Source organism: Lolium rigidum, chromosome 7, assembly GCF_022539505.1.
Source record: "Lolium rigidum isolate FL_2022 chromosome 7, APGP_CSIRO_Lrig_0.1, whole genome shotgun sequence".
Taxonomy (NCBI): Eukaryota; Viridiplantae; Streptophyta; class Magnoliopsida; order Poales; family Poaceae; genus Lolium; species Lolium rigidum.
In genome coordinates, this window is record NC_061514.1 from 304,682,169 (window position 1) to 304,709,779 (window position 27,611).

General features: G+C 43.2%; 1 protein-coding gene and 1 long non-coding RNA gene across 2 annotated transcripts; both read right to left on the reverse strand.

Annotated features, from left to right (window-relative positions):
* Window positions 1-1,243: 1,243 nt before the first annotated feature.
* Window positions 1,244-27,269, reverse strand: LOC124673095 (probable peptide/nitrate transporter At3g43790). The gene is made up of 17 exons (XM_047209223.1): window positions 27,089-27,269; window positions 20,844-20,884; window positions 20,660-20,726; window positions 20,384-20,486; window positions 20,188-20,290; window positions 20,057-20,110; window positions 19,868-19,930; window positions 19,366-19,415; window positions 19,202-19,277; window positions 18,891-19,103; window positions 18,346-18,433; window positions 18,094-18,179; window positions 17,904-18,011; window positions 17,473-17,517; window positions 17,285-17,373; window positions 17,136-17,179; window positions 1,244-1,341 (listed from the first exon to the last, which is right to left on the reverse strand). The coding sequence occupies exons 1-17, from the start codon at window positions 27,267-27,269 to the stop codon at window positions 1,244-1,246; spliced, it is 1,509 nt and encodes a 502-aa protein (XP_047065179.1).
* LOC124675769 lies at window positions 22,183-26,258 on the reverse strand. Its single transcript, XR_006993408.1, has 3 exons — window positions 26,046-26,258; window positions 25,144-25,212; window positions 22,183-22,632 (listed from the first exon to the last, which is right to left on the reverse strand). It is a non-coding gene; the product is annotated as an uncharacterized LOC124675769 (long non-coding RNA).
* Window positions 27,270-27,611: the final 342 nt, after the last annotated feature.

A 27,611-nucleotide genomic window follows, 5' to 3' on the forward strand; every position in this document is an offset into this window, starting at 1 on the left:
TATGACTACCTATGTTACTCTAATCTCCTCTCTCTCCTTTTTAAATAGCAGTCACATAAGTATTTTTGTGAGGCCAATGTGCATGATACTGGCTAAGGTACTAGCACTACGGCTAGGGGTGAATAATTAAGAGCGGTACTAGTGTTGGTGCGTGCGTCCGCACTCATACCATTGTCTGATGTCCTCTTAGGGTTCAGAATTAAGTCTTTCATCTAGTTGTGTTCAGTTCGGATAAGGAACGTGATCAAGGTGATAAATCTTCATAAATGTAGCAAAAAATGTGGACCAAGTTCTTATTACTCCTTTATCCTTCTCAAATAGTTATTTTTTAAAAAGTAAAGAAAAAGAGAGGTACACTATTTCATAATTATAATGCATAAATTTGATAGAAACATGTACTATGCGAAATGATCATCATAAAGTCATCCGGCGAACCTACAGAATGTGGCATATGCAAGGACATTCATTACTTGTTATCCTAGTTGGTATCTCAATCTCACTTCTCAATCTCTTGATATATATTACAGAACTGGCTAACTTTTAAGTGAATTCGCATGGTTAGAATTTCGAATCAGATAGTGTAAATCACATCTTGATCAACCCATGGTACATACTACTTCCGTCCCAAAATATAAGATGTCTAAGGATTGGTCAAAAGTCAAACCTTACTAACTGTGACCAAATATTTCAGAAATAATATTTACATCTACAATATCGAATGAACATATTAAGAAAATATATTTTATAGTGAATCTATTGATGTTGATTCATTATTGTAAATGTTTATATTTTTATGTATAAACTTGGTCAAACTTAAAAATTATTAACTTTTGACTAATCCTTAGACGTCTTACGTTTTGGGACGAAGGGAGTAGCATGCTTCACGATACACGTGGAAGCTACGTTTATAACTACCTTGTTGATTCCTTTATCAAGATTTTCAACAACCTAAGTCTGGGACATTACATATACATTGTACCTGAGACCAAGAGAAATGAAAAACATATTGTTGCTTCTTGAAGGTTGTATGTGGAGCAAAGAGGTATGTTGAGAGATGAAAGAATGAGACGTAGAGAAATACCTTCCACCAACAAATGTCTACTAAGTAAAAAACATATATCTACTCGAATTAGATTCCAATTATAAGCCAAACATTTTCCAACAATACTCCTAATGTAATCACGTTCCAAGTCTGAATAGAGCTGAGCCAAACATCTTACAAATGAACGTAACTATAAGAGCCTCATTTCACTGGACTTGACCGAGAGAAAAATGACTTGAACGTCAACAAGAGCCCGATTAGTGGCACCACATTTAGCAACAAGAAAAGGATTGTATCACCTGCATATCACATGAAAAAACGGTATATGCTCTTAAATGTGTATATGTTTCCCATTCATGATGAAGGAACACTAGTGGAAAACAGGGCTTCCGTGGGAGCCTTTTATCGCGGGCGCGCCTGCACCCGCGACAAATGGCCTGGCCACGTCGCCCCGAAACCATGTGGAGCGCGCAGAGGTTTTTGTCGCGGCCTTTTGTCGCGGGCCGTATTACGACCCGCGACAAAAGGGGTAGGAGCGACGTGGCCACCCCTTTTGTCGCGGGTCGTAATACGGCCCGCGACAAAATGTCCCCCCTTATATATATAGAAGCAGCCAGCCACCCCCCACCTCATTTTTTCCTTGGTGGTGAAGGTGGAGGTGTATGCTAGCTCATTTTTTCTACATGTGCACAAGAGGTTTTGATGGAATGCTTGTGAGAGAGATGCCACTTGGTTTTATTTGATAAGATTTCTCCTCTTTTTGATCCTAAAAGGTTAGCAACTATTTTCTCGACTATATATATATGCATAGTCCGTACAATACTAATTTTAGCAAGGTGATTGCATCTGATACATATATAATTGTACTTATGATGCAGATGAGTCATCCATGGATGTACGGTAACCGATGTGCTCCCGCTTTCAGAGAGGGCGTGAATTCTTTCCTGCTTGTGGCCGAGGCCAACAAGTCGAAGCAAGGTTTTATGTGTTGTCCATGTCTAAATTGTAAGAACGAGAAGGATTACTCTTGCTCAAGAGATATTAAGAGCCACCTGCTTCGGTTTGGGTTCATGTCCAGCTATAATGTTTGGACCAAGCACGGAGAAGAAGGGGTTATGATGGAAGACGGCGATGAGGAAGAAGATAATGATGAGAAGTACCGATCTATGTTCTCTGAATGCTTTGATACCGCAATGGACGACAATGAAGAAGAAGGAGGTGAAGAACAGTGCATCAGATGATCCCGTTGATGATGATCTTCGTCGGGCCATTTCTGATGCAAGAAGAGACTGTGACACGGATAAGGAGAGGTTGCAGTTCGACAAGATGTTAGAGGACCACCACAAATTGTTGTACCCAGGTTGTGAAGATGGGCATAGAAAGCTGGGTAGCATATTGGAATTGCTGAAATGGAAGGCAGAGGTCGGTGTGACTGACTCGGGATTTGAGAAATTGATGATAATATTAAAGAAGCTGTTTCCAAGAAATAATGAATTGCCCGTCAGTACATATGAAGCAAAGAAGCTTGTCTGCCCTCTAGGATTAGATGTGCAGAAGATACATGCATGCATTAATGACGGTATCCTCTACCGCGGTGAGAAGTACGAGAATTTGAATAAATGCCCGATATGTGGTGCATTGCGGTATAAGATCGAAAAGATGACCCTGGTGATGTTGAGGGCGAGGCACCCAGGAAGAGGGTTCCTGCGAAGGTGATGTGGTATGCTCCAATAATACCACGGTTGAAACGTTTGTTCAGAAACAAAGAGCATGCCAAGTTGTTGCGATGGCACATGGAAGAACGTAAGAAAGACGCGATGTTGAGGCACCCCGCTGATGGTCGGCAGTGGAGAAACATGGGGAGAGAGTTTCCGGATTTTGCAGGTGAGGCAAGGAACTTATACTTTGGTCTAAGTACAGATGGCATGAATCCTTTTGGGGAGCAGAGCTGCAGTCACAGCACCTGGCCCGTGACTCTATGTATCTACAACCTTCCTCCTTGGTTGTGCATGAAGCGGAAGTTCATTATGATGCCAGTGCTTATCCAAGGCCCAAAGCGGGTTCCAGGAATTGCAGAAGTTGCTCCAAGTGTAATTTCCTTCATCGCCGCGCTTTATCTTTCGTGAGATATCAATTAATTATCCACTCATTCAATCATTCTTTTGCCTGGCAGGGCTTGGCAAGCTTTGAAGAATCATCATAAGGAGATTACCTTTGCAAAGAAGCTAACATTTACTCCTGTACCGTGCCCCCGAGCAGCCACAAGGGACGAATCTATGTGGATACTACGTTTGCGAGTCCATTCGCATGTTAACCACCGAGAAGCAGAACAAAAATAAATTCGACGTAAGCAATAACATTCACAACTTTATTTATTATCATCAATATTTCGTTATCAAGACTGATATAGTCATACTCATCTCATTTTCGTATATAGGTCGACTTCATGCGGGACAGACTCCAACCAAAGGAACACGCACTAGGAATCGTGGAGGAACTGGCGGGACTTTTGGTTAGAGAAGTAATAAACAACAAAGGCTTGTTTAGTCCAAATAGATGCTCTACCTCCAAATAGACGGTCGTTAGTACCGCTTGTCGATCGTGAGCTCCATGTATATATGTAGGGAATCTACGAATATGTGTAAGGGGAATCGACTTTTGCTTCCAATATTTGTTTGATCGATCTATATATATATATAATGAATGAACGTGTACAACTTCTAGTAGCGTACAAATATATGCAACTTTTATTTTCGAACAAACAAAATGAAATAACAGGCGGTCGGTGACAAGGTATCAACTTGTCAATGCCTATGGATTGTAGGCTAGGGTTTAGTTGGAAGTAGAGGGTAAGTAGATCTCGAAGGTTTCAGCCGAAAAGTACTCGACGATTGTGAAAACTAGGGTTTGTAGACAATGATTCGATTATCTCTTCGTCCCTCGACTCCCCCTTTATATAGGAGGTGGAGCCGAGGGATTCGTGCTATACAAGTTACAGAGTCCGGGACGGTTTCTAACTCATCCCGCCAGATTACAAATAACACTTCCTATTACAACTCTTAACTTTCCTTAATATATCTTGGGCTCCCGAATCTTCTTATTCTTCGGGTAGCGGGCCTTCAGTAAACCCCGGGTACTATCTTCGGCAGGCCCATTTGGGATGCCTATGTCAGTAGCCCCCGAGATTTTGCTTGAATCGTAGAGTCAGGGAAAATCTCCACTGTTTATTTTTATTTCGAAAGCTTTAACCTTTTTTATACTTCTTCACATAAAATTCTATATTGTACAGGGATAATGGTAGTTGGGGCTAGTTCATCTGACGGATCAGGTACTAGTTAATTGCTCTAGTGGCAATCCGCAAAAACCTACTTCAAGATCACGTCCCTGGACATGATCTCGGGATACTGGTGTAAACTTCGACAGTGCCGCTTAAGGTCTTACCATTCCGTCGAGTCCCGGCCAAATTTATCGGGTACCTAACGCGTCCGTTAGGATTTTTCTTCGTATCTCGTTGATACGGATAAAAGTAGCAGAGCGCAGTCTTTGGCGATACCACGCCCAGCAGAACGGATCTGGGGTCTTACCTTCGCAAATTTGCGGCATTCAGAAATTGATCGCAACTTTGGCGTTCTGAGAATATATTGTCGAGTGCTTTTCCGGCTGTTGGAATGGCACATTTTATCGAGTCAAATATGACTTATATTGCTCTCCCGATGGGAGTATATGTAGAGTTAATTATAACTCGAAATATACTCTCTTGCTTTTCTATCTTTTATTTTTGAACTTCATCGGGTACGCGAACAGCGTTCCCGATGGGAGTAGCCCCCGAGGCTACAGCCAAGAACTTGTGCTTGGTTGTAGGCTCAACATTTTAGTCCACCTTGTCACTATATTGTCATTATGTTCCAATATGATCTTCTTTTTATCTCTCGGGTGCGCGAACAGCGCTCCCGATGGGAGTAGCCCCGAGGCTACGGCCAAGGACTTGTGCTTGGTTGTAGGCTCCCGCAATTTCTATACCGCCATACTCGAAATTTTACTTTTTGTCGAAGTAGCCCCCGAGCATTTGGGCAAAAACTTGTATTTGATCAAAGGCTCCCGAAGTATTCAAATAACTCCTCCTGTCGCCAATCTTCTTTTATTTTCTTGTCGGCGTGCTTCCCTTAATCAAATTTACTTCATCTCTATTTAATAGTCGTGATTTTTCTGCCCTGTGGGTCCATTGCTTCTACCACGTTGACACGTCGTGCAAGTGGGGGACACACGTCCTCCGCTTTTCCTGGCGCACGTACGGTAACGCTTATCTCAGTAAAAATACCTTTTTACCCTTTTATCTAGAAGATTTGTTGTCACCACACGATTTCTTCATCCAACGGTGCATTGCTTCACCCGATTCTTATATAAACCTTTCTTCAACCTCCGTTCACTCCTCGCTTGCGCCGCACATCCGTTCCTCTTCGCAAAAGCTTCCCCGCGCCCAACTCTCTCTCGATCTTCCGCACTCACGAACATTGCTTTGCCCATTGCCGTTGATGCCACCGCGTACGCGACTCACTCGCCACAAAGACTCCGTAATCCAAGATGGCCGCCGAAGATCTTGAGTGGGAGAGATCTAAAATCTCCAACCAGGACGTCAACACTCAAGAGGCTTGGCCTCATGAAGAAGGAAGACGCCATCCGCTTTCCCAGCGAAGAAAGCTACCCCAACCCTCCAATGGAGTACCGGGTTAGTTTCGTTGATCACCTCATCCGCGGCCTTTCGGCCCCAATTCACGATTTCCTCCGCGGCCTTCTTTTTGTTTACGGGATTCAACCGCACCGCTTGACCCCCAATTCCATCCTTCACATTTCCATTTTTATCACACTTTGCGAATGCTTCCTCGGAATCCCTCCTAATTGGGCTCGTGGAAACGCATTTTCTCGCCTCCGCCGCAATGGCTCCCACAACGCCACTTATAACATAGGCGGCGTTGTTATCTCGTGTCCGAACTGACGTTGATTATTTCGACGTCAAGTTTCCTGATTCTGTGCAAGGATGGCGCAAAAGATGGCTCTACATTCACGAAGAAAGTGCCAACTCGTGGAACACAACATAATCCCTTTCGACGGAAGTGCCAAAATTCAGCGCCGCCGTTCTCGGGACGCCGAAGCTTCCGAAGAAGAGAAAAAGACGACAGAAGCACTTATGTCTCGTATTCATCAGCTTCAAAATACTCGAGGCAAAGAACTATCTGGTGTTCAAATCACTGCCTACTTCCTTAGGATTAGAGTGCAGCCTCTTCAGGCTCGCAAAAATCCCCTTTGGACGTATTTCGGAGAAAACGACGCCAATAGAATCTCCAGTGATCTTTCTGCAAAGGATTTGGAGAAGTTGATTCGAAGAGTTTCCCGCTTGGCGAAGAAGGATCCTATTCCCTCCTCTTGTCGCGTGGAACCATACAGCTCCGCCAATCCTCTCCCCGAGGTATTTTGTCTTCTCGAGTTTCTGTCTTGTTCCGAACTTTCCTTGCATCTTATTGTATTGAAATCTCACTAATTTTTTCTTTTATCGCTATTTTCTTGCAGCACCATCCTACTATGGCTTCCCTTCCTCCTCTTCCTGAGGATGGAGAAGTCGAAGAACAGGCTATCGTTGCCGAAGACACCCAAGGTTCTTCTATTCCTGAAAGTGAAGTCGCGGGTTCTCACAAATCTGCGGCTTCCCATGAAAAAGAAATTGAATCTGAAGCCAGCGAGTCGACGCAATCCCTTCCTCCTGCTGTTTCCCCATGGAACAAAAGGAAAAGGAATGATGTCGAGGATTCTGGCACTTCTAAGGCTGAAAAAGTTGTTCCTTCTCATCCGAAGGCAGCTTATGATCCTTATATTGAATCCCTCGTCAGCTCGTAAGTCACCTTTATTTCTCCCTTTTTCTGTACTCGATGTGTTTATCTTGTCTTACTTTTTATGCTGCCGATTTTTGATCGACAGTGATGACGAGGAAGAAGTACCAACTGTTGACGTGGCTCCTCGGAAAAGCACGTCACATACTGTACTTGCCTCAGACACGCTAGTTGAAGGAGAAGAATCATCGCCTCCTCAACAAAACGTCGTCACCACAACTCCGCCGTCAAGCCTCCTTGCTCCTTCACCAAAAAGGGCAAGGATTGAAACGTTTGTTGAACCTGCCCCTCAATTGGGCAGCTCATCGACTCTGCTCTTAGATGATGTAAGTTTGTCGATATCTATATTTCCCCTATTTTGCTTTTTCATGCCTTCACTCTCTTTTTCATGCCGATGTGTCTCTTGCTGTGTTCTTCTTTAACAGCCCATGATCAAAGAGCTTCTCCGCATCGGATCCCAATTTATTGGGTACCGTGAATATGCTAGCAGAGCCGAAGGTAACAATTTTTATGCTTGCCGTTTTTCCTTGACTTTTTGCGCCTGTTGCTTGTCGTGATTTTTGATCTTTCTTCTCTCTTTTTTTTTATCTCGACAGAGAAACTTGCAGAGGCCAACGAACGTGCCGACGCACTTGCTCAGAAACTTGAGCAAAGTGAAGCGGCTCGCAAGAAAGCCGAACTTGTTGCTAGCGAAGCCAAAGCCGAGGCTGATGAAGCCAAAGCAAAACCTGCTAGTGTCGAGGAACTGCAGAAAAAACTTGAGGATGCTGCATCTGCCTTAAACGAGCACAAAGCTGCACAAGCTTCTCGTGAACAGGGGATCCTCAAGCGCCCGAAATCACAAAGTCGACGCACTTGCAGTAATATTATTGATCCCTTCTATTTTTATGAGAGTCGCTATTTCTTGTTGTTTGACCAACGTTTTGTTTTCTTGGCAGATCAAACAAACCAAGATTTTTATCTGGAGAATCCTGTCGATGACCCTCTCCTTGACGCACTTTCCTATCTGGAGCTGCATGGGTCCGAAATTCGTGAAGGCGTGGCAAATGCTAATGCAGGATTGTCGGCGTTGTTCTCCTACTTCTTCCCGAAGAAAGAGGAGCCCTCGACTTTCCTTAACCTTGCCAAGATGTTCAATTCACCGTAAGACCTTGGACCGAAGATGCGCCAAGAAAATATGAAAATTGCCGTCGAAAGCACCGTTGCTTTGGTTGCCGACAGTCAACAGGCTGTTGATTGGACGAAAGTTGGCGACACCGAGTAGATAGAGCAATCAAAATGGAGGTCGCTGATTAAGGCAGCCAAGCCCAACACGAAGAAGATCTTGGCCTATCTCGGGATCAAACCAGCGTCGACTCCTAGCTCATCAAGGCCGAAGGTCTAGTTGCATGCCTCTTTATTTTTCTTTCTATGTTTCTTTTGCTCTTGTCGCCAAAGTAGTCATTTGGCGACACGTACTTCCTTAGCTCCACTGTAATGCTTTTGTAATTATTCCGAGAGATTAATGAAAACTCTATCTTTGCTTGTTGTTTGATGTTGTCTTGTCTAAATTTCAGTTGATATTTGATAACTATACTCCGTCTTCCGCTCCTTCCAATATTTCGCCTTCTTCTTCTCGCTCGAGGAGAGCTTTTGCCGATACCGCACTCGTCGAAGATACCTTGTCGCAAGAACTGGATGAACTTCGACAACAACTTCGACATGCGAAGAAGCAAACACTTGTCATGATGGAGAAGTCTCATAAGTCATCTGAAGCCGAAAAAATTGCACTTCAGCAAGCTCGCGAGGCCGTGGCTGCTAAGGAAATTGCTGCTTCCGAGGCTGAAAAGGCGACTACTCGAGAAAATTTCATGCTCGAGTTAATGAATGAAGCCGTGCAGTATATGTCGGGTATGCTTGTTTCATCCTCCGATATCTTTCATCTTCATGCTATGTCTCTTAAAGGTTTCTACTTCGTTGTTTTGATAGGTTCCTTTATTGATGCCGCTGCCGAGGAAGAGAGGGTAAATACTAGGACGAACCTCCTTGTTAACCTTTCCCTTGACCATTGTTCTCTCGTTTTGGGCTACTCCGGAGAGGACCCGCCAAATCGTCGTGTTTCGTGATCGCACCTCTCAAACTCGCGACTTCCTTGACTTCTGTACCAAGACCTTGTCTATGGTTTATAACTCCATGTTTCCTCGAACATTCAACCAAAAACTCTTCCCGAGTTAATGGAGAAATTCAAAGAAGCTCACAGGATCCATGACTTCGTCAAAGCTCAATTGGTAGCCGGCGCCGGATTTGCTCTTATCATGCTTCAGATCTGCCACTCAAATCTTGACCTTACCCAAGTTGTTGCGAAAGTTCATCAGAAAGTAAAGCGCCGAAGAGTTGGTGTCGACCGAATTAACATGAAGGTTTCGCCTGTAGCCGAAGAAATGATTGAAGATCTTCTTCGGATGGATGCCGACTTTTTTGCCGATGGTCATTATGCTGATTTTCTTGGCGCTGCTCCTAAAGAAAACAGAATTACCCTTGATGACATACTGAATCAAGACTAATTATCTTCCTTTGTAGATAACTCTTCTTTGTAACCCATGATTGTGATTATATTGTGAAGCAATCATTATATTTCTATATTTGTCTAGCTCCCGAGTGTTTCAGTGGCTATTTACTGTATTTATATATTGCGAGGTTTTGAACCAAGGCATTTATTTAATATGTATTGATGGCGAATATCAGCCCCCGAGCTTCTTTATTGAGTACTATTTTGTATTTTCGTTGACTCACGAGGTACTTTAGTACCAAGGCAAGGCTTTTCTTTGTCGATGAACTATATTGAAATTCGTCGGGTCGTAGACTTTGAGCATGTCGATAAAGAAAAGTTATATTGACACTATCTTTATTATATTGCAGCACCGCGAGCCCGCCTCATTAAAAACCTTTCTCGGTCCCACTCGGTGCCTAAAGAAAGGAAAAGAGTGCGTCTGAAAACTCGCGGGCGTTTCAGTACATTGAAGTTTTACAAGGACTATATTTCGACTCTAGGCGTAGAACCGCCTGAGTTGCGCCACGTTCCAGGGGTTTTGCTCCTCCACCCCTGTCTTCTTGTCCTTTATCCTGTATGCTCCTCCTCCGATTACTTCCGTGACAATGTAAGGTCCAAGCCATGGTGACTCGAGTTTTTCATGACTTTTTTGCGTGAGCCGAAGAACTAGGTCTCCCACCTAAAAAGATCTTGGCCGCAAACGTCGACTGTGGTAATTCTTCAAGTCCTGTTGGTATTTAGTTACCCTTGATAGTACCTCGTCTCGAGCTTCGTCGAGTGCGTCGACGTCGTCTTCCAATGCTATCTTGGAAGTTTCTTCATTATACTCTATGACTCTGGGGGAGTCGTGCTCTATTTCTATTGGTAGTACCGCCTCTGCTCCATGGACCAGGAAAAACGGTGTCTCCTGTGTCGCTGTATTTGGTGTTGTTCGGATGCTCCACAACACACTTGGTAGTTCTTCTCGGCCGTGTATGTCGAGCTTTTTCCAGATGGTCCTAACAGTGCGTTTCTTGATGCCATTGCAGATGATGCCGTTGGCTTTCTCGACTTGCCCATTGGTTTGAGGATGTGCAACTGACGCGAAGTGCAACTTGATACCCACTTCTTTGCAATAATCTTTGAATTCGTGGGATGTGAAGTTACTACCATTGTCTGTGACGATGCTGTGGGGCACTCCAAATCTGAAGACGAGTCCTTTTATGAATTTTATCGCGGATGCTCCATCTCGGTGAATTTATCGGCTTCGCTTCTATCCACTTTGTAAATTTGTCGACAGCTACTAGCATGTACTCCTTTCCTCCCGGCCAGGATTTGTGTAACTTGCCCACCATATCAAGTCCCCATTGGGCAAAGGGCCATGACAATGGTATTGGTGTTAGTTCTCGCTGCCGGAGAGTGGGGTTTTGCGGCAAACCTTTGACACGCGTCGCAAGTTCTTACTATTTCCTTGGCGTCCTCGATTGCTGTCAACCAAGCAGAATCCCGCCCGAAAAACCTTGGCTGCGATAGCTCGACTACTTGCGTGGTGGCCACATATTCCTTCGTGTACATCTTTCAAAATTATCCTTCCTTCTTCGGGTGTGACACATCTCTCGCAGGACGCCTGAAATACTTCGCTTGTACAATTCTCCTTTGACCACCGTGAAAGCTTTGGAGCGTCGAATTACTCGTCTTGCCTCAACCGGATCATCGGGTATTTCTTTCCCGAGGATGTACGATATGTACGTCCGCATCCATGGTATCTGTATCACCATGACCAGGTCCTGATCTTCTTCTTCTTCTTCCTCTTGCTTTTCCTTGGTAGCCCCCGAGGGTTTCTTCTCCTTCTTTTTTGATTTTATCGATTTTGTAGATCTCTCTGTTATCTCTTCCCAAAATACACCTGGCGGAACTGCAAGGCATTGCGACCCGATGTTTGCAAGGACGTCGGCTTCGTCGTTGCTCAATCTACTAATATGATTTACTTCGCATCCATCGAACAACTTCTCGAGCTCGTTGTACACCTCCTTGTATGCCATCATGCTATCATTGACTGCGTCACATTGGTTCATAACTTGCTGAGCCACCAATTGTGAGTCGCCAAAGATTTTTAGTCGAGTTGCACCGCAGGCTTTCGCCATCTTCATCCCGTGTATGAGAGCCTCATATTCTGCTTCATTGTTAGATGCGTTAGGGAACGTCATCCGAAGGATGTACTTCAACTTGTCGCCTTCAGGTGATATGAGTACTACTCCTGCGCCAGCCCCTTCTAGTCTTTTGGACCCATCAAAGTTCATGGTCCAGGTTCTCGATAAGTCTGGAGGTCCTGTGTTTTGCAACTCCATCCACTCTGCGATGAAGTCTGGCAAAACTTGCGACTTGATTGCTTTTCTTTTTTCATACGTGATGTCCCGAGGGGAAAGTTCTATTCCCCAAAGGGAGACACGACCCGTAGCTTCCGGATTGTTTAGTATATTTGACAAGGGAGCTTCATTGACCACTATGATCGGGTGTGCCGAAAAATAGTGGCGCAATTTTCGTGCTGTTGTGAACACTCCATATGCTAGCTTTTGGTACCGAGGGTACCTTTGTTTTGAGGGCGACAAAACTTCGCTCACGAAGTATACTGGCCTCTGCACTCCATGGATTTTCCCTTCTTCTTCTCTTTCAACAACTAACACCGTGCTAACCACTTGGGGTGTGGCTGCAATATACAGCAGGAGAGGTTCCTTTTCCTTTGGCGCTACCAAAATTGGTGGTGTCGAAATTGTGCGCTTCAAATCCTCGAAAGCTCTGTCGGCCTCTTCGTTCCATTGGAATTTATCTCCTTGCTTTATCAGAGCGTAAAATGGTAACGCTTTTTCTCCCAGTTTGGCGACGAATCTGCTCAAAGCTGCGACTCGCCCAGCTAGTCTGTCGTATCTCTTTCAACTTTGTTGGCTTCCTCATTGTTACTATAGCTTGTATTTTGTCGGGATTTGCTTCAATCCCTCTTGCCGAAACTAGGAACCCCGTAAGTTCTCCCGCTGGGACGCCAAAAGAACACTTCGTCGGGTTCAACTTCAGTGCGAATTTGTCGAGGTTGTCAAAAGTTTCTTTGAGGTCCTCGATCAGCGTTGCCCCCTTTTTTGACGTTATGACGACATCATCGATGTATACTTGCACGTTTTTCCCGATCTGTGTCGCTAAACACTTCGCATCATCCTCTCGATATGTTGCTCCCGCATTTTTTAGACCAAAGGGCATTGTCTTGTAGCAGAACACGCCGTAAGGTGTAATAAACGCTGTTTTGGCTTCATCATCTTCTTTTAATCTGATCTGGTTATAACCAGAGTATGCATCCAAAAAGGAAAGACGTTCACGACCTGCCGTGGAGTCGATGATTTGATCGATCCTTGGGAGGGGAAAGTGATCCTTAGGACAATGTTTATTGAGACACGTAAAGTCGACGCACATGTGAAGGACTGTTGTGTGTTTCTTCGGCACCATCACTGGGTTAGCTACCCATGTGGCTTCTGTAGATATCTCTTTGATAAAACCAGCCTCCTCAAGTCGATTTATTTCTGATAGCATGGCTTTGCGGTTTGGTTCCGAAAACGCCGCAAAGGTTGTTTGATTGGTCTCGCTATCGGATCCAAGTTTAGGTGGTGCTCGGCAAGTTCCCTGGGTACTCCCGGCATGTCAGCCTGGACACCATGCGAAGATTTTCCAGTTCTCACGGAGGAACTTGACGAGCGCGCTTTCCTATGCGATATCCATGTCGTTTGCGATAGATGTCGTCCTTTTTGGGTCCGTCGGGTGAATCCGCACCTCTTTTGAATTTTTCTCGGTATTGAAAGTTGATTCTTTGTTTGGCCTTCCAACGTCTGGCGATACGTCGTAATCAGTCATGCTTTTTGACGCCAAGTACTCAGCTTGCATCCCGAAAGTTTCTGACAGCCGGTGAAAGTCCTTATCGCACTTATCGGCTAAGACAAAGCTTCCTTTGACTGTGATTGGTCCCTTTGGTCCAGTGCAACCTCCACAGCAGGTATGTATAGTGTGGTACCGCCATAAACCTAGCATATGCTGGTCGTCCCAACGGAGCGTGGTATTGCGACGGAAAATCCACGACTTCAAATTCCAGCCTCTCGATTCTGTAATTTTCTCGGGTCCCAAACTGAACGTCGAGATTGATCTTCCCCAATGGATAACTTGGTTTCTCCGGTGTGATGCCGTGGAACCTTGTGTCTGTTGGTTTCAAGTTTGCTAAGGATATGTTCATCTTCCTCAATGTATCTCGCATACATAAGGTTTAGGCTGCTGCCGCCATCTATAAACACTCGGGAGACATCAAATCCTCGCGATAACCGCTGGCGGAATAAGTGCTGACCGCCTCGGTCGAGGGACTTGCTCGCGGGTGATCTGCTATTGTGAAGCCAATATCTTGTCCTCGACCAATTAAGGTACTCAACCGTTGGTGGAGGCATTTTTTCGCCATAAACACCTGTCGTGAGATTACTTTCCGAGCTCTATTGGACGGCCTTCCCTTCCGAATCATTGACACCGCTCCGTTGGAGTTAGGATCAACATAAGGTGGTGGTGGAGGTGCTGCCGCTATTCCGAGCCGATGCCGATTGTCGTCCGTAATCGCGGGAGGAGGCGGCAAGTGAATCTCGCTCTCGGGTTCCCGAGGATTTCTCTCGTGTTGCTCGCGCGTTAGCGTTTCTCGCATACCGCAACATTGCCCGAAAATTTCGACGGTCTTTCCGCAGGTGCCCCGACTGTCTTTTACCGTTGCTATCGAGGAAAAGTGCATCCGACACGGTCCATTCATCATCTCTTCGGGGGACACAAAAGGCCTTGGGAATCTAGGCCCGCTATTTTGCCTCGTTGCGTGAATCATCCCCGTTATCAGCTCGCTCGCTCATTGCTTCTCCGATAATCATCTCTCGTTGCTTCCTCCCGTGTTTGCCCGAAAGCCTCGCCGAAATTTGCCCCGGAGCGTCATAGTTCGGATACCGCCGAGGAAATCGTCGCCTTGGTTGATAGTTTCGACCGCGGTCCTCCTCTGGTGACCTGTGCCGTTTGTTGTGGACAGCATCTTCTCCATCTACCCATCTGTTTGCTATCTCCATTAACGCGGATACTGTCTTTGGATTGGTCCTTCCCAAGTCCTCGACAAAATCTCCACGCCTAATTCCCGCGACAAACGCATCTATTGCTCTCTCGTCGGATATATTTTCTCGCCGAGTTTTTGATGATATTCCACCTTTGGATATACTTTCTCATTGGCTCGTCTGGCTTTTGTCGACATGCTCTCAACTCCTCTAACGACGCAGGTTTTTTGCACGTGGATCTGAAGTTCTTGACGAACACATCCTCGAAACTTTCCCAGCTGTCGATGGATCCCGGAGTGAGTTTCTTTATCCAAGATCGTGCGGCTCCACTCAAATGCACCTGGATGCTTTGCATAGCTGTTGCCCTGGTTCCTCCCGTGAGCTTCACCGTCTCCGGATAGTCGACTAGCCAATCCTCCGGATCTTGAAGGCCGTCGAACTTTTTGAAATTATCGGGTAACTTGAATCCTGAGGGGACTCGAGTTTTTCGGACTCTCCTCGTGAAGCATGGTAAGCCGCACATATCTTCGTCGTTAAGCTCTGGAGATTGCCGATGATCCCTTCTGCTTTGCCGCGCTCTGTCGACCCTTGCTTGTGCTGCTGTGTCTCTTGCTCCACTTGGTCCTTCGTGTGCTGCCGCCGTTGCTCGCTCGCAGGTCGTGGACTATTTTGCCTTGCCGCTCCTTCGGGAGGCGTTGATACAAACGCTGTTCCCATAGCTCCAACTCCTCGCTACCGCCATATTGTACAATGTTTCCCTTGGATCACCCGGAGGTGGTTTAGATGCAAGGATAAAAGCATGTGTCGCCATATACCCAGCTTACGGTGTCTTAGGGATGATGTTTCCTCTTGTATCTATCGACATGAAGGACATGTCGAGGTTTTGGACCAAGTGTTCTCTTTTCGCTTCGGGTATGTGTTGCAGCCTTGATCTTGCTCTGTTCCGCGCCTCCCCGTGGCTATCACCCGAAGTTCTAGATTGTCGACTTAGATCTGCCCTTCTCCCGCTGGATGCGTGCCGCTTCCTTTCTCCCGTTCAACTCAGTCGTCTGTTTTTCCAATTCCCTGGCAGCTCGTGCGAGCCTATATTGATATGCTTGTAATTCCTCTGGTGTGGCCGTGGTAGCCATTGGTTCTGTACCGTTCATAGCTCTCGCGGCTCTGTCCCACGCTGCTTGTGAAAGTTGAACTCTATCTCGCGGCTCTGGCCCGACGTATTTGTTGCCCATGCCTTGTCGCAGATTGGAGGGATCGACGTATGGATTTCCCAGATCGTCGAAAGCCTCAGATGTTTCCTCTTGATCTTCAATGGCATAAATCTGATGATACTTTGTACTCAGATCTATGTTGGGTTTGGTGACATCATCGTTGAGATTGATGAAGACCTTGCCCACTGTGATAGATTTGTCGATGAAGTCATAACTATCGACATCGCTTGAGCCATCGCTTATATATGAGTCCGCAGATGACTCAAACGACATGTCGTTGAAGATCTTGGCGAGTTTCTCTCTTGCTCTGGTGCTGACGTAGCGTGTCGCCGAAGTTTCTTCTTCTCCTGACTCGGTTGACGATGCATAGCTTGAAAAATCGGAATCGACCGCCGACGATCCCGATGAATTCGGAATTTCGACACGATACGATCCCTCCTTCTCGACGCGAAAGTGAAACCTTCCGAACGTCATCTCCATGGGCTCCGCCGTATACGCATATGCATCCAAACGGGAGGGTGGGTGAGGAACAAAATCGACAAGACCAAGCAGCGATCCGTTTACCTCGATCCATTGTGTTGCTTGCGGTTGACGATGTCGAAGATCTTGAACGTGCCATCGAGATCAGATCCTTACGCCTCTAGTTCCCACAGACGGCTCCAATTGACAAGGTATCAACTTGTCAATGCCTATGGATTGTAGGCTAGGGTTTAGTTGGAAGTAGAGGGTAAGTAGATCTCGAAGGTTTCAGCCGAAAAGTACTCGACGATTGTGAAAACTAGGGTTTGTAGACAATGATTCGATTATTTCTTCGTCCCTCGACTCCCCCTTTATATAGGAGGTGGAGCCGAGGGATTCGTGCTATACAAGTTACAGAGTCCGGGACGGTTTCTAACTCATCCCGCCAGATTACAAATAACACTTCCTATTACAACTCTTAACTTTCCTTAATATATCTTGGGCTCCCGAATCTTCTTATTCTTCGGGTAGTGGGCCTTCAGTAAACCCCGGGTACTATCTTCGGCAGGCCCATTTGGGATGCCTATGTCAGTCGGTGGCGGGGGGGGGGGGGGGGTGCTGCACCCCTCAAACCCTAAAGCAGCGGCGTTGTGCGCGCGCCACGTAGAGGGCCTTTTGTCGCGGGTGGTAATACCGCCCGCGACAAAAGGGCCTATGCCCTGCGCGCCCCGCGGCTGCCACGTGGTGGACCTTATGTCGCGGGTCGTAAGCGACCCGGGATAAAAGGCCTCCCTTTTATCGCGCCTTGCTTGTCGCGGCTGGCCGCCCGCGACAAAAGGCCCTAACCACCCGGATCAAAAGGCCTGTTTTCCACTAGTGGAAGTGCTATAAATACAAATGTGATTTGCATGGTTCGAAGAGCAATGAATTTACCAGATAAGAATAACCCTGTTATGTTCTTTTGGGCCCAAGAAAATCTACAGGAAAAGGCAAGCAACAAGTTGATTATTGGGAGGCACACTTTCCAAACATAAAACCTAGAAGAATTCTAACTCACAAAAGAAAAGAAACATTGTACTTACAATGTCCCTGCTGCTGCTGGACCTATTGCTCTAAAGAGTGACATAAGTGTCACAGCGATACCATTTGCTAGACCTCTTTGTTCCTGTGTCTATACATGTTTTCATCAGAAAAAAGTTACAACATAACAAGAAAGCAAAATGAATGCAACTAGACAACTGAATCTAGAAAATAGAATTGGTGTACATACCACTGCGTTGTTCTGGAGAATGTTGCAAACAACTGTAATTGCAGTCTGTTTCATTTAGATGATACGTATGAATATGTTAATAAAAACTGACTATTAAGTAGATGGAAATTTACTTATTTTTATATGAGGATACTAAATTAATTTAATATAATTTGTACTATATGTGCTCAAATATGGTATATCTAAAGAGCCCCAAAACTGTCACCAACAAGTTGGTAGAAAATATAATTGCTCTCCACATTAACATGGTCAACATGGTTATATAGGATATAACTAACATGAACAATGGGGTGTGATATTTTGTACTAGATGGGTTTGTACTTTTGGCCCAACCCACTGAAGATCACCCATAATCTAGATTATTAAAATTCAAAGAAGAAGCAAATGACAATATCGAAATTCCTATGCTCCTAACATAAAATCTGACGTACCGAAAATATATTTTTTAGAAGCGAAGCTATGTTGATGACTACTTTGAGCTCCATACCATACAAATTAGCCATGAATGGATAAGTTGTGAGAAGGACTATAGATAATACCTGCAAAATCAAATAGGCATTTGGTATAACTGATTTACCATATTAAAGAAGCTTATTGGCATAAGGTGTTTTTGTTGCATACCGTTGCATAGCGTAATTGCTTCATTAACCCAACATACTTTGCGATGAATGGATAAAAGAAAACTTGATTCACAAAAATACCAAAGCCTACAAGATAAAATGAATATTCTCATAAGGTAAAGGAACACAAAGCCAGTGCTACATGTAATAGGTAAAGGAAATATGATATGTAAGTGTTTATTTTAATCATTTTATAATGACTGTCTAGACTATATTGCATAATGAACATATTATATTGTCTAAGGAAACATACCCGATATAGCTAGGACAATCCCAACATCCTGAGATGTAAAACTCAATCCACGGTACTTTCTGTTGCTCACAGCCCAGAGCGAAAATATCTAGAGATGGAATTTACGTAAATATGTGAAATTGCTTCAGTTCCCTCATTTGGTTGTTATATATACGAGAGATAAGGTGAATACACACCTATTTCCTTACTAAATCTTGTTGATATGTTCAATAGTACTATATAAACAAAAAATTCACACGTACGTCTTCACGTGCTACGCGTTCAGAAAGTCATTTCATAAAAAATAAACTTATCATATGACGTGTGTAAAAAAGACAAAATTCAGTGCTACAAACAATGCTTTTCACCTGATAAGTTTTCTCTTTTTTACATAGGCCACAAAAAATATTATTTTTTCGTGAAACTTGACGCACACACATATATTATGAAGATGTACATGTATAATTTTTTATCAAATTTTTTCCACACTTCGAAATATGTTTTGTTGATAGAGGGAGCATACGCACCCGGGAGCCGAATTGAATTTCCGCTATATAAAGCTTTACCTCACTATAAGCAACATCATAGAGAGCAAACACACTGTAGAGGATTATTGCTGACATCAACTGCCAGTTCTTGAGCAGACTCTTTGTAGATATCGTTCTTATTGATTTACATTGTTCATATTTCCCATATTCCAATACGCTTGAATTAGTAACTTGTGCCTCCATTGTATCAATATCTTCTACATTGTCATCATGATGCATATGCAAAGTTTCCTAAATAAAGCATTTATTAAGTAGTAATTCATGGTAGAGAAAGAACCATAGAAGTTGTCAAATAAAAAGAACCATATGGAGATGTAGTGGGCCCATACCGGAAGCCAAATGCATGCAATACATGCTCCTGCCGCTAGGACTGATATGGCGAAGCAAGGGAGAAAATATGGAAACCTAAATATACATGTAGTTGAAAGGTTATCTTATGGCATATGTGGTGTAAAAATACTTATGTCGGGAAAATAGTTGAGGGGTTATTTACTTTCCAAATATAGATTCCTCTGTGAAAATACTGGGGTACTTCTTTGCAGGCTGAAACAAGATTTAAATATACACAATGGTTGTTAGCATACAAGATAACTAATTAGTTTCTAAGGGGAGAGCTTATTTTCAGAATTTCAACAAAAATTATGCTATGACTTTGAATAGTTAAGTATCTCTGTGAAGACTCACTTTGACTAAACAATTTCTGAACATTACAATTCTCTGTAAGTGGCTATGTTGTGAAAGTTGTTGACCTATTGGTATATTCTTTTATTTTGCGCCAACTCGTAGATGATATATTACTTCCAAGCTCTACATCATGGCTACAAATAATTATATCTGCTGAAATAATGACTTGTTGGAGTACCATTTTATGCATGTTCTACATTTCCTTGTTGTAACTTATGCTTAGTTTGATATAATGCTTAAGTTGCAATGGGAATTATGCCTGGATAGTTCTGTATTTCAAAAAAATATACTCAAAGGCCCCTGATCCTCACTTGTGAAAGAAATCCTCCAATAGCCGGTCCAATAACAAAAGCCATTGCTCGTGAAGATGTAACCTATGATTCAATGCCGGACAAGTATCTAATAATATTAGTGATATAAACATGATAACGTTTGGCCTTTATTAAAAAAAATGAATCTGATAGTCGAAAACACTACTTAAGAAGACATATTATTCTTACAAGAGAAATTCCTAGAGCTTGGTGTTCTTTCCTGCAGACTTCTGAAGCGTAGGCCTGGAATGTATATGCAATCATGAGCTTTGAAAAAGTAAGTAGAATTTGCTGCATTAATCTCTAACACTCACAAATACCTTGATTGGCCCTAACATACCACAAAGTAACCCAAGTAGCCCCCTCGTTACAATTGCCATCCAGTAAGTCGTGCTAAGGCCAAAGAGTGTATTAAATATGATCCTGGGACATTGGAAGAAGTTGAATATGATTTAGTTAGGTTTATTTAAATAGTGTATGGAATATGTTCTAATGATGCAACATAATCTGCCATACACAGAGAGAATACTGATCAGAATGCAAGGCTTCCTTCCATATTTGTCAGCAAACATGCCCCATGGCACAGAACTAAAGGTTCTTGCAAGGTAATAAGTACCACCTGGATACATATAGTATATAATCAGAAAATAATAATCGAAACTAGAAGTTGTCCTATAGCGCTATTAAGGTCTACTGCTCTATTGAATATACTTGTAGACTTTGCCTTATTTATGAAATAGTTATAGCATCCTACTCTATGTATTTATATCAATGCAAATGGAAAATGCTCACCAACAAAACCTGCATAGAACCCAATCCCAATGTCTTGTTCGTGCTTTGCGACTCCCAAGTCTCTGATCTGTCATACCATAAGAACAGTGAGTACATGATTGGTTATAGTGGGTATGAAATAAACAATAAACGACCTGCATGTAATAGAGATAAGTTTTTGAATTGTTACAATAACTCTTCGTACCATGAAGTATATATAGGGAAACAACGACAAAATCGGTAGCGCTGAAAAAAAAGGAAATATATTAGTTACCAGGGATATATCACAATGCTGGTATATATATATATATATATATATATAGAGACGCGCTATTTGACTCCCTGGGGGCAGAATACTTATTCTGCACCCGGGCCATCCATCCGACCCGAGGCTGGGCACTCGAGCCAGTTCTGCACCCCGCAAGTCTCTTTCTGTAACCAACTGTCGTAAAAATACATGCATGCAGCGTAAGAAAACGATTAGCTGTGAGATGACTGGAAAAGGCCTTCGCAGGCAAGCCCACAAACCACATTTTCTTCCTACGTAATATTATTTGCGCACGATGCAAAAGGCAACAGGCCCAACGTAAGATAATTATATTCGTGAGCCTTACATTGAATTCCGGCTGTGCATAACCGAACTGAAACCGAAAACCGAACCGGAAAAAACCTAACCGCAACCGATCTATGATTTTTACAGTTTATGGTTACAGTTACAGTTAGTAAAATAGCAAACCGAAAGGCGTTCGGTTAATTCGGTTTTTAACCGAAAAACCGCGGTTAAACCGAAAGAAAACCAAACGTGTAGCCTAGCACAAAATTCTGATCTGTAGGCCAGTCCAACTTCGCTGATAATCTTAATATACAACCTGAAGTGAGTACCTTTAACGTAAGCTGCACTACCGTGGTGGTATGACCACGTGATTGCATGTATGTGTAACCAGAGGTTGATAGTTCGACCCCTCTGGCCGTCTATTTTTTTGTTTTTTCTTTCCCACTTTAGCGAATCCTTTAGTACGGTTATGTAAAATACATCTATATTTTACTTTGTTCGAAATTTCTTTACTTTTTGTTTTCCTCTCTTGCAAAATCTTTAGTGAAATATAAATAATGAATAATATGACCATAAAAATTAGTTTTGAATCTAAAATTCGCGTCAACTTTGGTTAGTTTGGTTATTACCGAAACCGAACCGAAGTTTAACAGTTATTACCGAAACCGAATCGTATTTTTATACATAATCGTATTAACCGAAGTATTGAAACCGTATTTACCGTATAACCAAATTAACCGAACCGAATTAACCATATTAACCGAACGCGCAGCCGGACATTGAATGGACATTCGTATGTTAGTTTGCATATCATAATTACTTAACATGCGCAATTTATCTTGCTTGTAGCTTAGACTGGTAAATTACATTTTCAAAAATGACATAAAACTGCAATGTAAGTACAAGTCGACCTGATTGTCGACTACCACGGAGAATGTTTTCAGAAATAAAATCCTTGTTTAATATGGAGCACAAAATTCACAATATGTAATTCAATCATAGATTTACAAAGGATAAAACTGTGATGACTGAGCTGCTACATATACACTGATAACTAAATTTATGGCATCCAATCTGAGGCTGAGGCCACCGGAGTCATCAGTTGCCGCCACCATCCAGCCATTCGTACAATCCCCTTCAACAGAATGAAGCACGCCACGCCGCCATTGCCACCGATTCCGAATTGACATGGAGGTTCATTAGTTTCCGAATTTTTTATGTCATTGATATGGAGGCCATAAAAAATTCGATCAATTGTGTGCTTTCCCACAATAAAGGTAGACTGACGCATATGGGCAATGGATGTGAAGTAAATCAGCACCTAGAACTTATTTGTGTGAAACGTAGGTATACAAAATATCAGTGAACAAACCTGCTTTTTCCATGCTTTGAAAGTCCATGCTTATACATGACATCCTTTAGATCTTTCATCCGGAGTGTTCTACAAACAAATCATTTATTTTCAAGACCATATGATACAATCCTTTCCGTCCCCTTTACTTAGTTAGTTAATAGGTAACAGAAGCATCTTTACCACGACTGCAACATAAATATATCTAAAATTAAAGAATTTTAAGGTACACTATCCACATTGATTCGGTGGCACGCTGCAGAAAGGGGCACATTTTGGCTACTGATATGACCACCTGGAAGTTTTTACGCCTTTAGACGGCCAACATGAAAGATATATGTGGGTATGACATGGGCAGGGAAAGAAGGAAGTATCTTGCAGAATTGCAGTCCTTTCTTGGAACAACAATTAACTCATCATCAGGCTGTCATGAGTAGAGTTCTGACATGTTTAGTATATCCTCATTAAAGAATACTCCTCTAAAACTACCAGACCATAAGCAGCCTGCTGAATCAAAACAAAGTCCAAATCTCACCCTAAACCATAAGCTACCATATGGATAAACGCTGTGTTTCATCATGACAAATCACAAAGGAGGAATTAACTTTATGTTATGATAGTGCAGGCTAATCGCTTTGTTTTATCATGATAAGCTGGGTTAAAACAAAGTTCTGCAGAGCTTGTAATATAAGTTATGTGAATGTAAGAAATCTCAGTGCCCCATATACAGCTACATAATTCATGGCCTCATGCCCGCCCATAAAACAAAAACATTAAAACAAAATAGAATGTCATCTATGGTCAATGGCCAGAAATTGGAATATCCTCTGTTGTAATTTGCCCAGATTTAAAATATATTTGGCATACTGAATGTCTGAATCTATATTTGTCCGTAAGGCCAAATCTACCAAGGCTGGGAACATGATCAAAGTTCGAAGCAAAGAAAATAACAGGTTAAACCAACTTCCATGCATTTTTCATTGACACTACCATCAATTTTCATGCAAACGAAAAGGTATAACTGAGAATCTGAGGTGAGGGACCATGGTTGCAGCCAGAGAGCAAGGTCGGGGGTGGCGGCGATGAAGCCACGGACGCGGCCACCCACACCACATCACGTCACCCACCACGCGGCAAAGGTAAGCAAAACAAACGCATCCATATAAGAGCAGATATATCACAAGCACATGGTAGAAAAAAATCATACAATGTCGTTACCTTGATGCACTCGCACCAGCAAGTAGATCGCTCCGGTGCATCTTCTGAATCGTTTGAACATGACTCTAGTCCACCTCTAAGGTAACACAGAACCAATGTGTCGCAGAACCTTTGAAAAGAAAACAAGACTAATGTTTTAATCTCATATCCCCTAATGTGTACTCCCACTTGCCATTCGAAGCTCCAACTTTCCTTTTGATGGCATCATTGCATAAATTACTAGATTTAAATTAACCTCATATTCCAAACTCATTTCAGTTATTTTGATCAATTGTTGGGAAGAGGAAGCGAATATCTGTTGACATGAAAAAAAAGGATGCATTGGTCTAATGTGCTGTAAAATTGTGTCATGTAAGAAATATTGGCATGGTCTTATGTTCCCATAAAAAATGTAACATAAGAATACCAGAATCCTATTAACATAGATTTCGTTAGTGATTCTTAGATACTTCTAAGGATCTGAGATTCGAATCCCAAGCATTACTTGCACCGAGAAACAAATTCTTGAATAAGTACTCCCCCCGTATTTTGTATACTCCTTTTGCCACTTGAAATATGAAGTTACAACTTGCTTTTCATAGTACCATCAAAGAAATCAGAACCTGATTAATAACCTAACTTAACTTTCTTTCAGCTATGTTGACCAAATGATCTAACCAAGAGTCCACTAGCTACTGGCAAGATTAACATTGACTGCTAAAATATGACGTGGGGCATATATTTCTGAAACGAATAATAACTCTTTTGCGGAGAAAAAGGACAACAGTAGAAGGATGTAGTGACAGACATACTTCTTTATTTTCACATATATCCATTTCTAAAGACCACGACAGCTCGAGCTACATTAGTGGCATCATTGGTGCTTGTCAGTATATATACCAGTTTCATGTATGTAAGAAGTATTTCTGTGACCTTTTGAAACTAGATACTGACAATCAACAGTTGAACTATGCTTAAAAAATTATTACAGCTGAGTGATGCATGGAGATTCAGAGAGGTATATTTACTACAATCAGAGAAGATGTAAAATTAATATGACCGGGTGCTTCCAACGGGTAGATAAACATACATACGATCTTAAATGGTCTATGTGTAATTGAAAAAATGTTGGATTGCTTAATTTAAATACTGGCTAATGTCCCTGTAAGAAAAAGAAAAATGATCCAACTGAACTCCATAGGTAAATTTATAGCAACAATGTATAGATGTCTTCCGCTAATATTTTTCATTAGACAAGCAAGACACTTTGCTACTTTTACTTATGTTAACAATTAGAGTTTTTTGTGGCCCACTCTACAGCTTATGAAAGGGGGTAATGCCTTCAAAAGCAATTGGCGAAGAAAGAAATATGAACATGTAAAAAGATTACCAATGCAGTAGTACCTCGATGCCTGATTAGCAAGTCAAAATAATCTGAATCATCACTAGCGACCAATGCTTGAAAAATCCCCACTACAAACAAAACAAGACCTGAGAAGGGAAACCATTGCATACTGGGAAGGTTTCTATTTCTAATCCATGCAAAATAATACTGGGTAATTAGAACTATACATTACAGGTTGAATCCATTTGAGAAAGCTAAACATAGGCACACCAAATGGTAGGTCTGTACTACTATGTCATCTTCAAGAACAGGAAACAAGTACCAGCAGCATGTTTTGCCTCCTTGCTAGTTCTGAATAAAAATTAGCAGAAAGGAACAGGCAGCCACCATACATTACAAGCACTGACGAAGTAATTGTACAGATAACTTGCAATTTTTCATCAATTTAATTTCTCAAATAAGTATGTGCAGTGACAAAAGTAATTACACAGATAACTTTGTTCAAGAACGTGCACCACATTTGATGCAGCGACTAAATCAAAAGCACTAATCCATGGATAAATACCATGAAAGCAAAAGTATCACACAAATTTAGTAGTACTGTATGTAAAGGGAGTAACACAACAGATAAATTATGAGGAAGATGGTGCTGCTCCCAAACGGAATCACCATGGCAATATACACTAGCAGAATCAAAGCAATCTCCCTGAGTACTAGGTAACCCACGCAAGGGGAAAGCTAGAGCAGGCAAAAAATTATTCGGTGTGGCTGCTACTAGCTTAGTACTAGTAGCGGACAGCCGGACACATGCACTTCCAGCGCTATGCAAAGCCACGTAACTCAGTGCAGATCGATGTAATTGTGCCCGTGTCACTCGTCTGCACATACAGCGGATGGAGCTTGCCAAAGAAGAGGTAGCAACGCTGCCACGAAAATTTTGGACAGCTAGATGAATGCGTACCGAGTTTCGCAGACAACGGCCGACGGAAGGCCGCGCAGCACTTGCAGTAGAGAAAGGAGAAGATGGAGGCAGTGCCAATACGGCAATACCGCCCGCAGCTACGACCCACTTGCTCACCACGCCGCCGATTTGGCCATCCGACCACGACGCCCGCGATTCGGCCGGCCGCCACGACGCCGGCGAATCGGCAGGCCGACTACGACGTCGCCGACTCCAGCAAGAGCGCAGAACCCACCCGCTGCTCGCCTGGCTCCCGAGTACCAAATCCGAACCTGCTCGCCGCCGTCGCACCTCAGTTCCAATCTCAAACCGCTCGTCCGCCCGATCTAGATTGGAAAGCGAAGAGGAAAAAGTTGAGGTACGGATGCGTAGTGGGCTAGCTCCCAAACCGTCGAAGTAAAAAACAGAAGAAAATTACAACAAGCTGGTACGGTGGTGCGAACCACACGAACGCGACCAAACCTGGTGGCAGTTCGGCTCGGCTGACTAACTCGGGGGCAGAATAACTTATTCTACACCCAGGGTGTCTAATAGAGTTTCTATATATATATATATATATATATATATATATATGTGTGTGTGTGTGTCTGGGTGATGGATAGTGTGGCCCGTGCCTTGATGATACCAATACTTGGATACGGCCTAGGCTTGAACACTTGGAGTTGTAGTGCTTCTGTATTGTGAGTTTACCGTACTTTGTCCTTGTTGAGTGCAGCATGGTCTATGCACGATTCGAACTAGCTTTGGGATCCACTTCTATCCTATGTCGGGAGTCGAAAAGGGTAGATGAAATCCCCGGTTGATTGCACATCCACCAGGTTTTATATTTTGGAATAGATGACTTTAACTCATAAATGGCGAAAAATATGTTTTATTAGTTAATGTCATATATTACAAAATACAAAAGTTAAATCGAGTGAGGACTACACCCGTATACAAAGGTTAATTTAATAGAAGAGCAGATATGCACGTTCTACCATGGAATGTTGTTCGCACATGCTAGCGCTAGATCTAGCAAACAAAACAGAGGGGTTTGAACTTACCGGAGCAGAGGGAGACAACCCAAATGTAGAAGAAGTTGAAGTAAGGTATTCCGGTCTTGATCTTGTTGATCTCATCCAGCTTGCACCCGGGGCAGCCTTCCTTGCAAAGCTTCACCCCCCTCGCATGGGGCAATAATGGGGGCACGTCGATCACAATATTGTTTCTTTCGCTATCGGTCATTATTGCGCCTGTTCGACAAGACATGAGATGTGAAGCAGCTTGGCATCCACCCCTTCCCTGACGTGCGGCGTGGTAAAAAGGAAGGCTTGCGATAACCTTGTGGTAGCTGATGTAACGTATAGATAGTAGGTGTTAGCGTAGCAAGACTGCTCATGTGATGTTTGTTAGGATGATCTCCTCACGTCCGAGCCCAACGGCTCGAACTCGGACCCTTGACCTCGTCCGCGCCCCGATCGAGGGCGCCCAACCTTATCGCTGGCTGGTGGGCCCCTGTCGTCGCGCTATAAAGATAGGTGGGGCCGGACGCACGCGGTAGGAGGTTGATCGACGCGCTGCTCACCC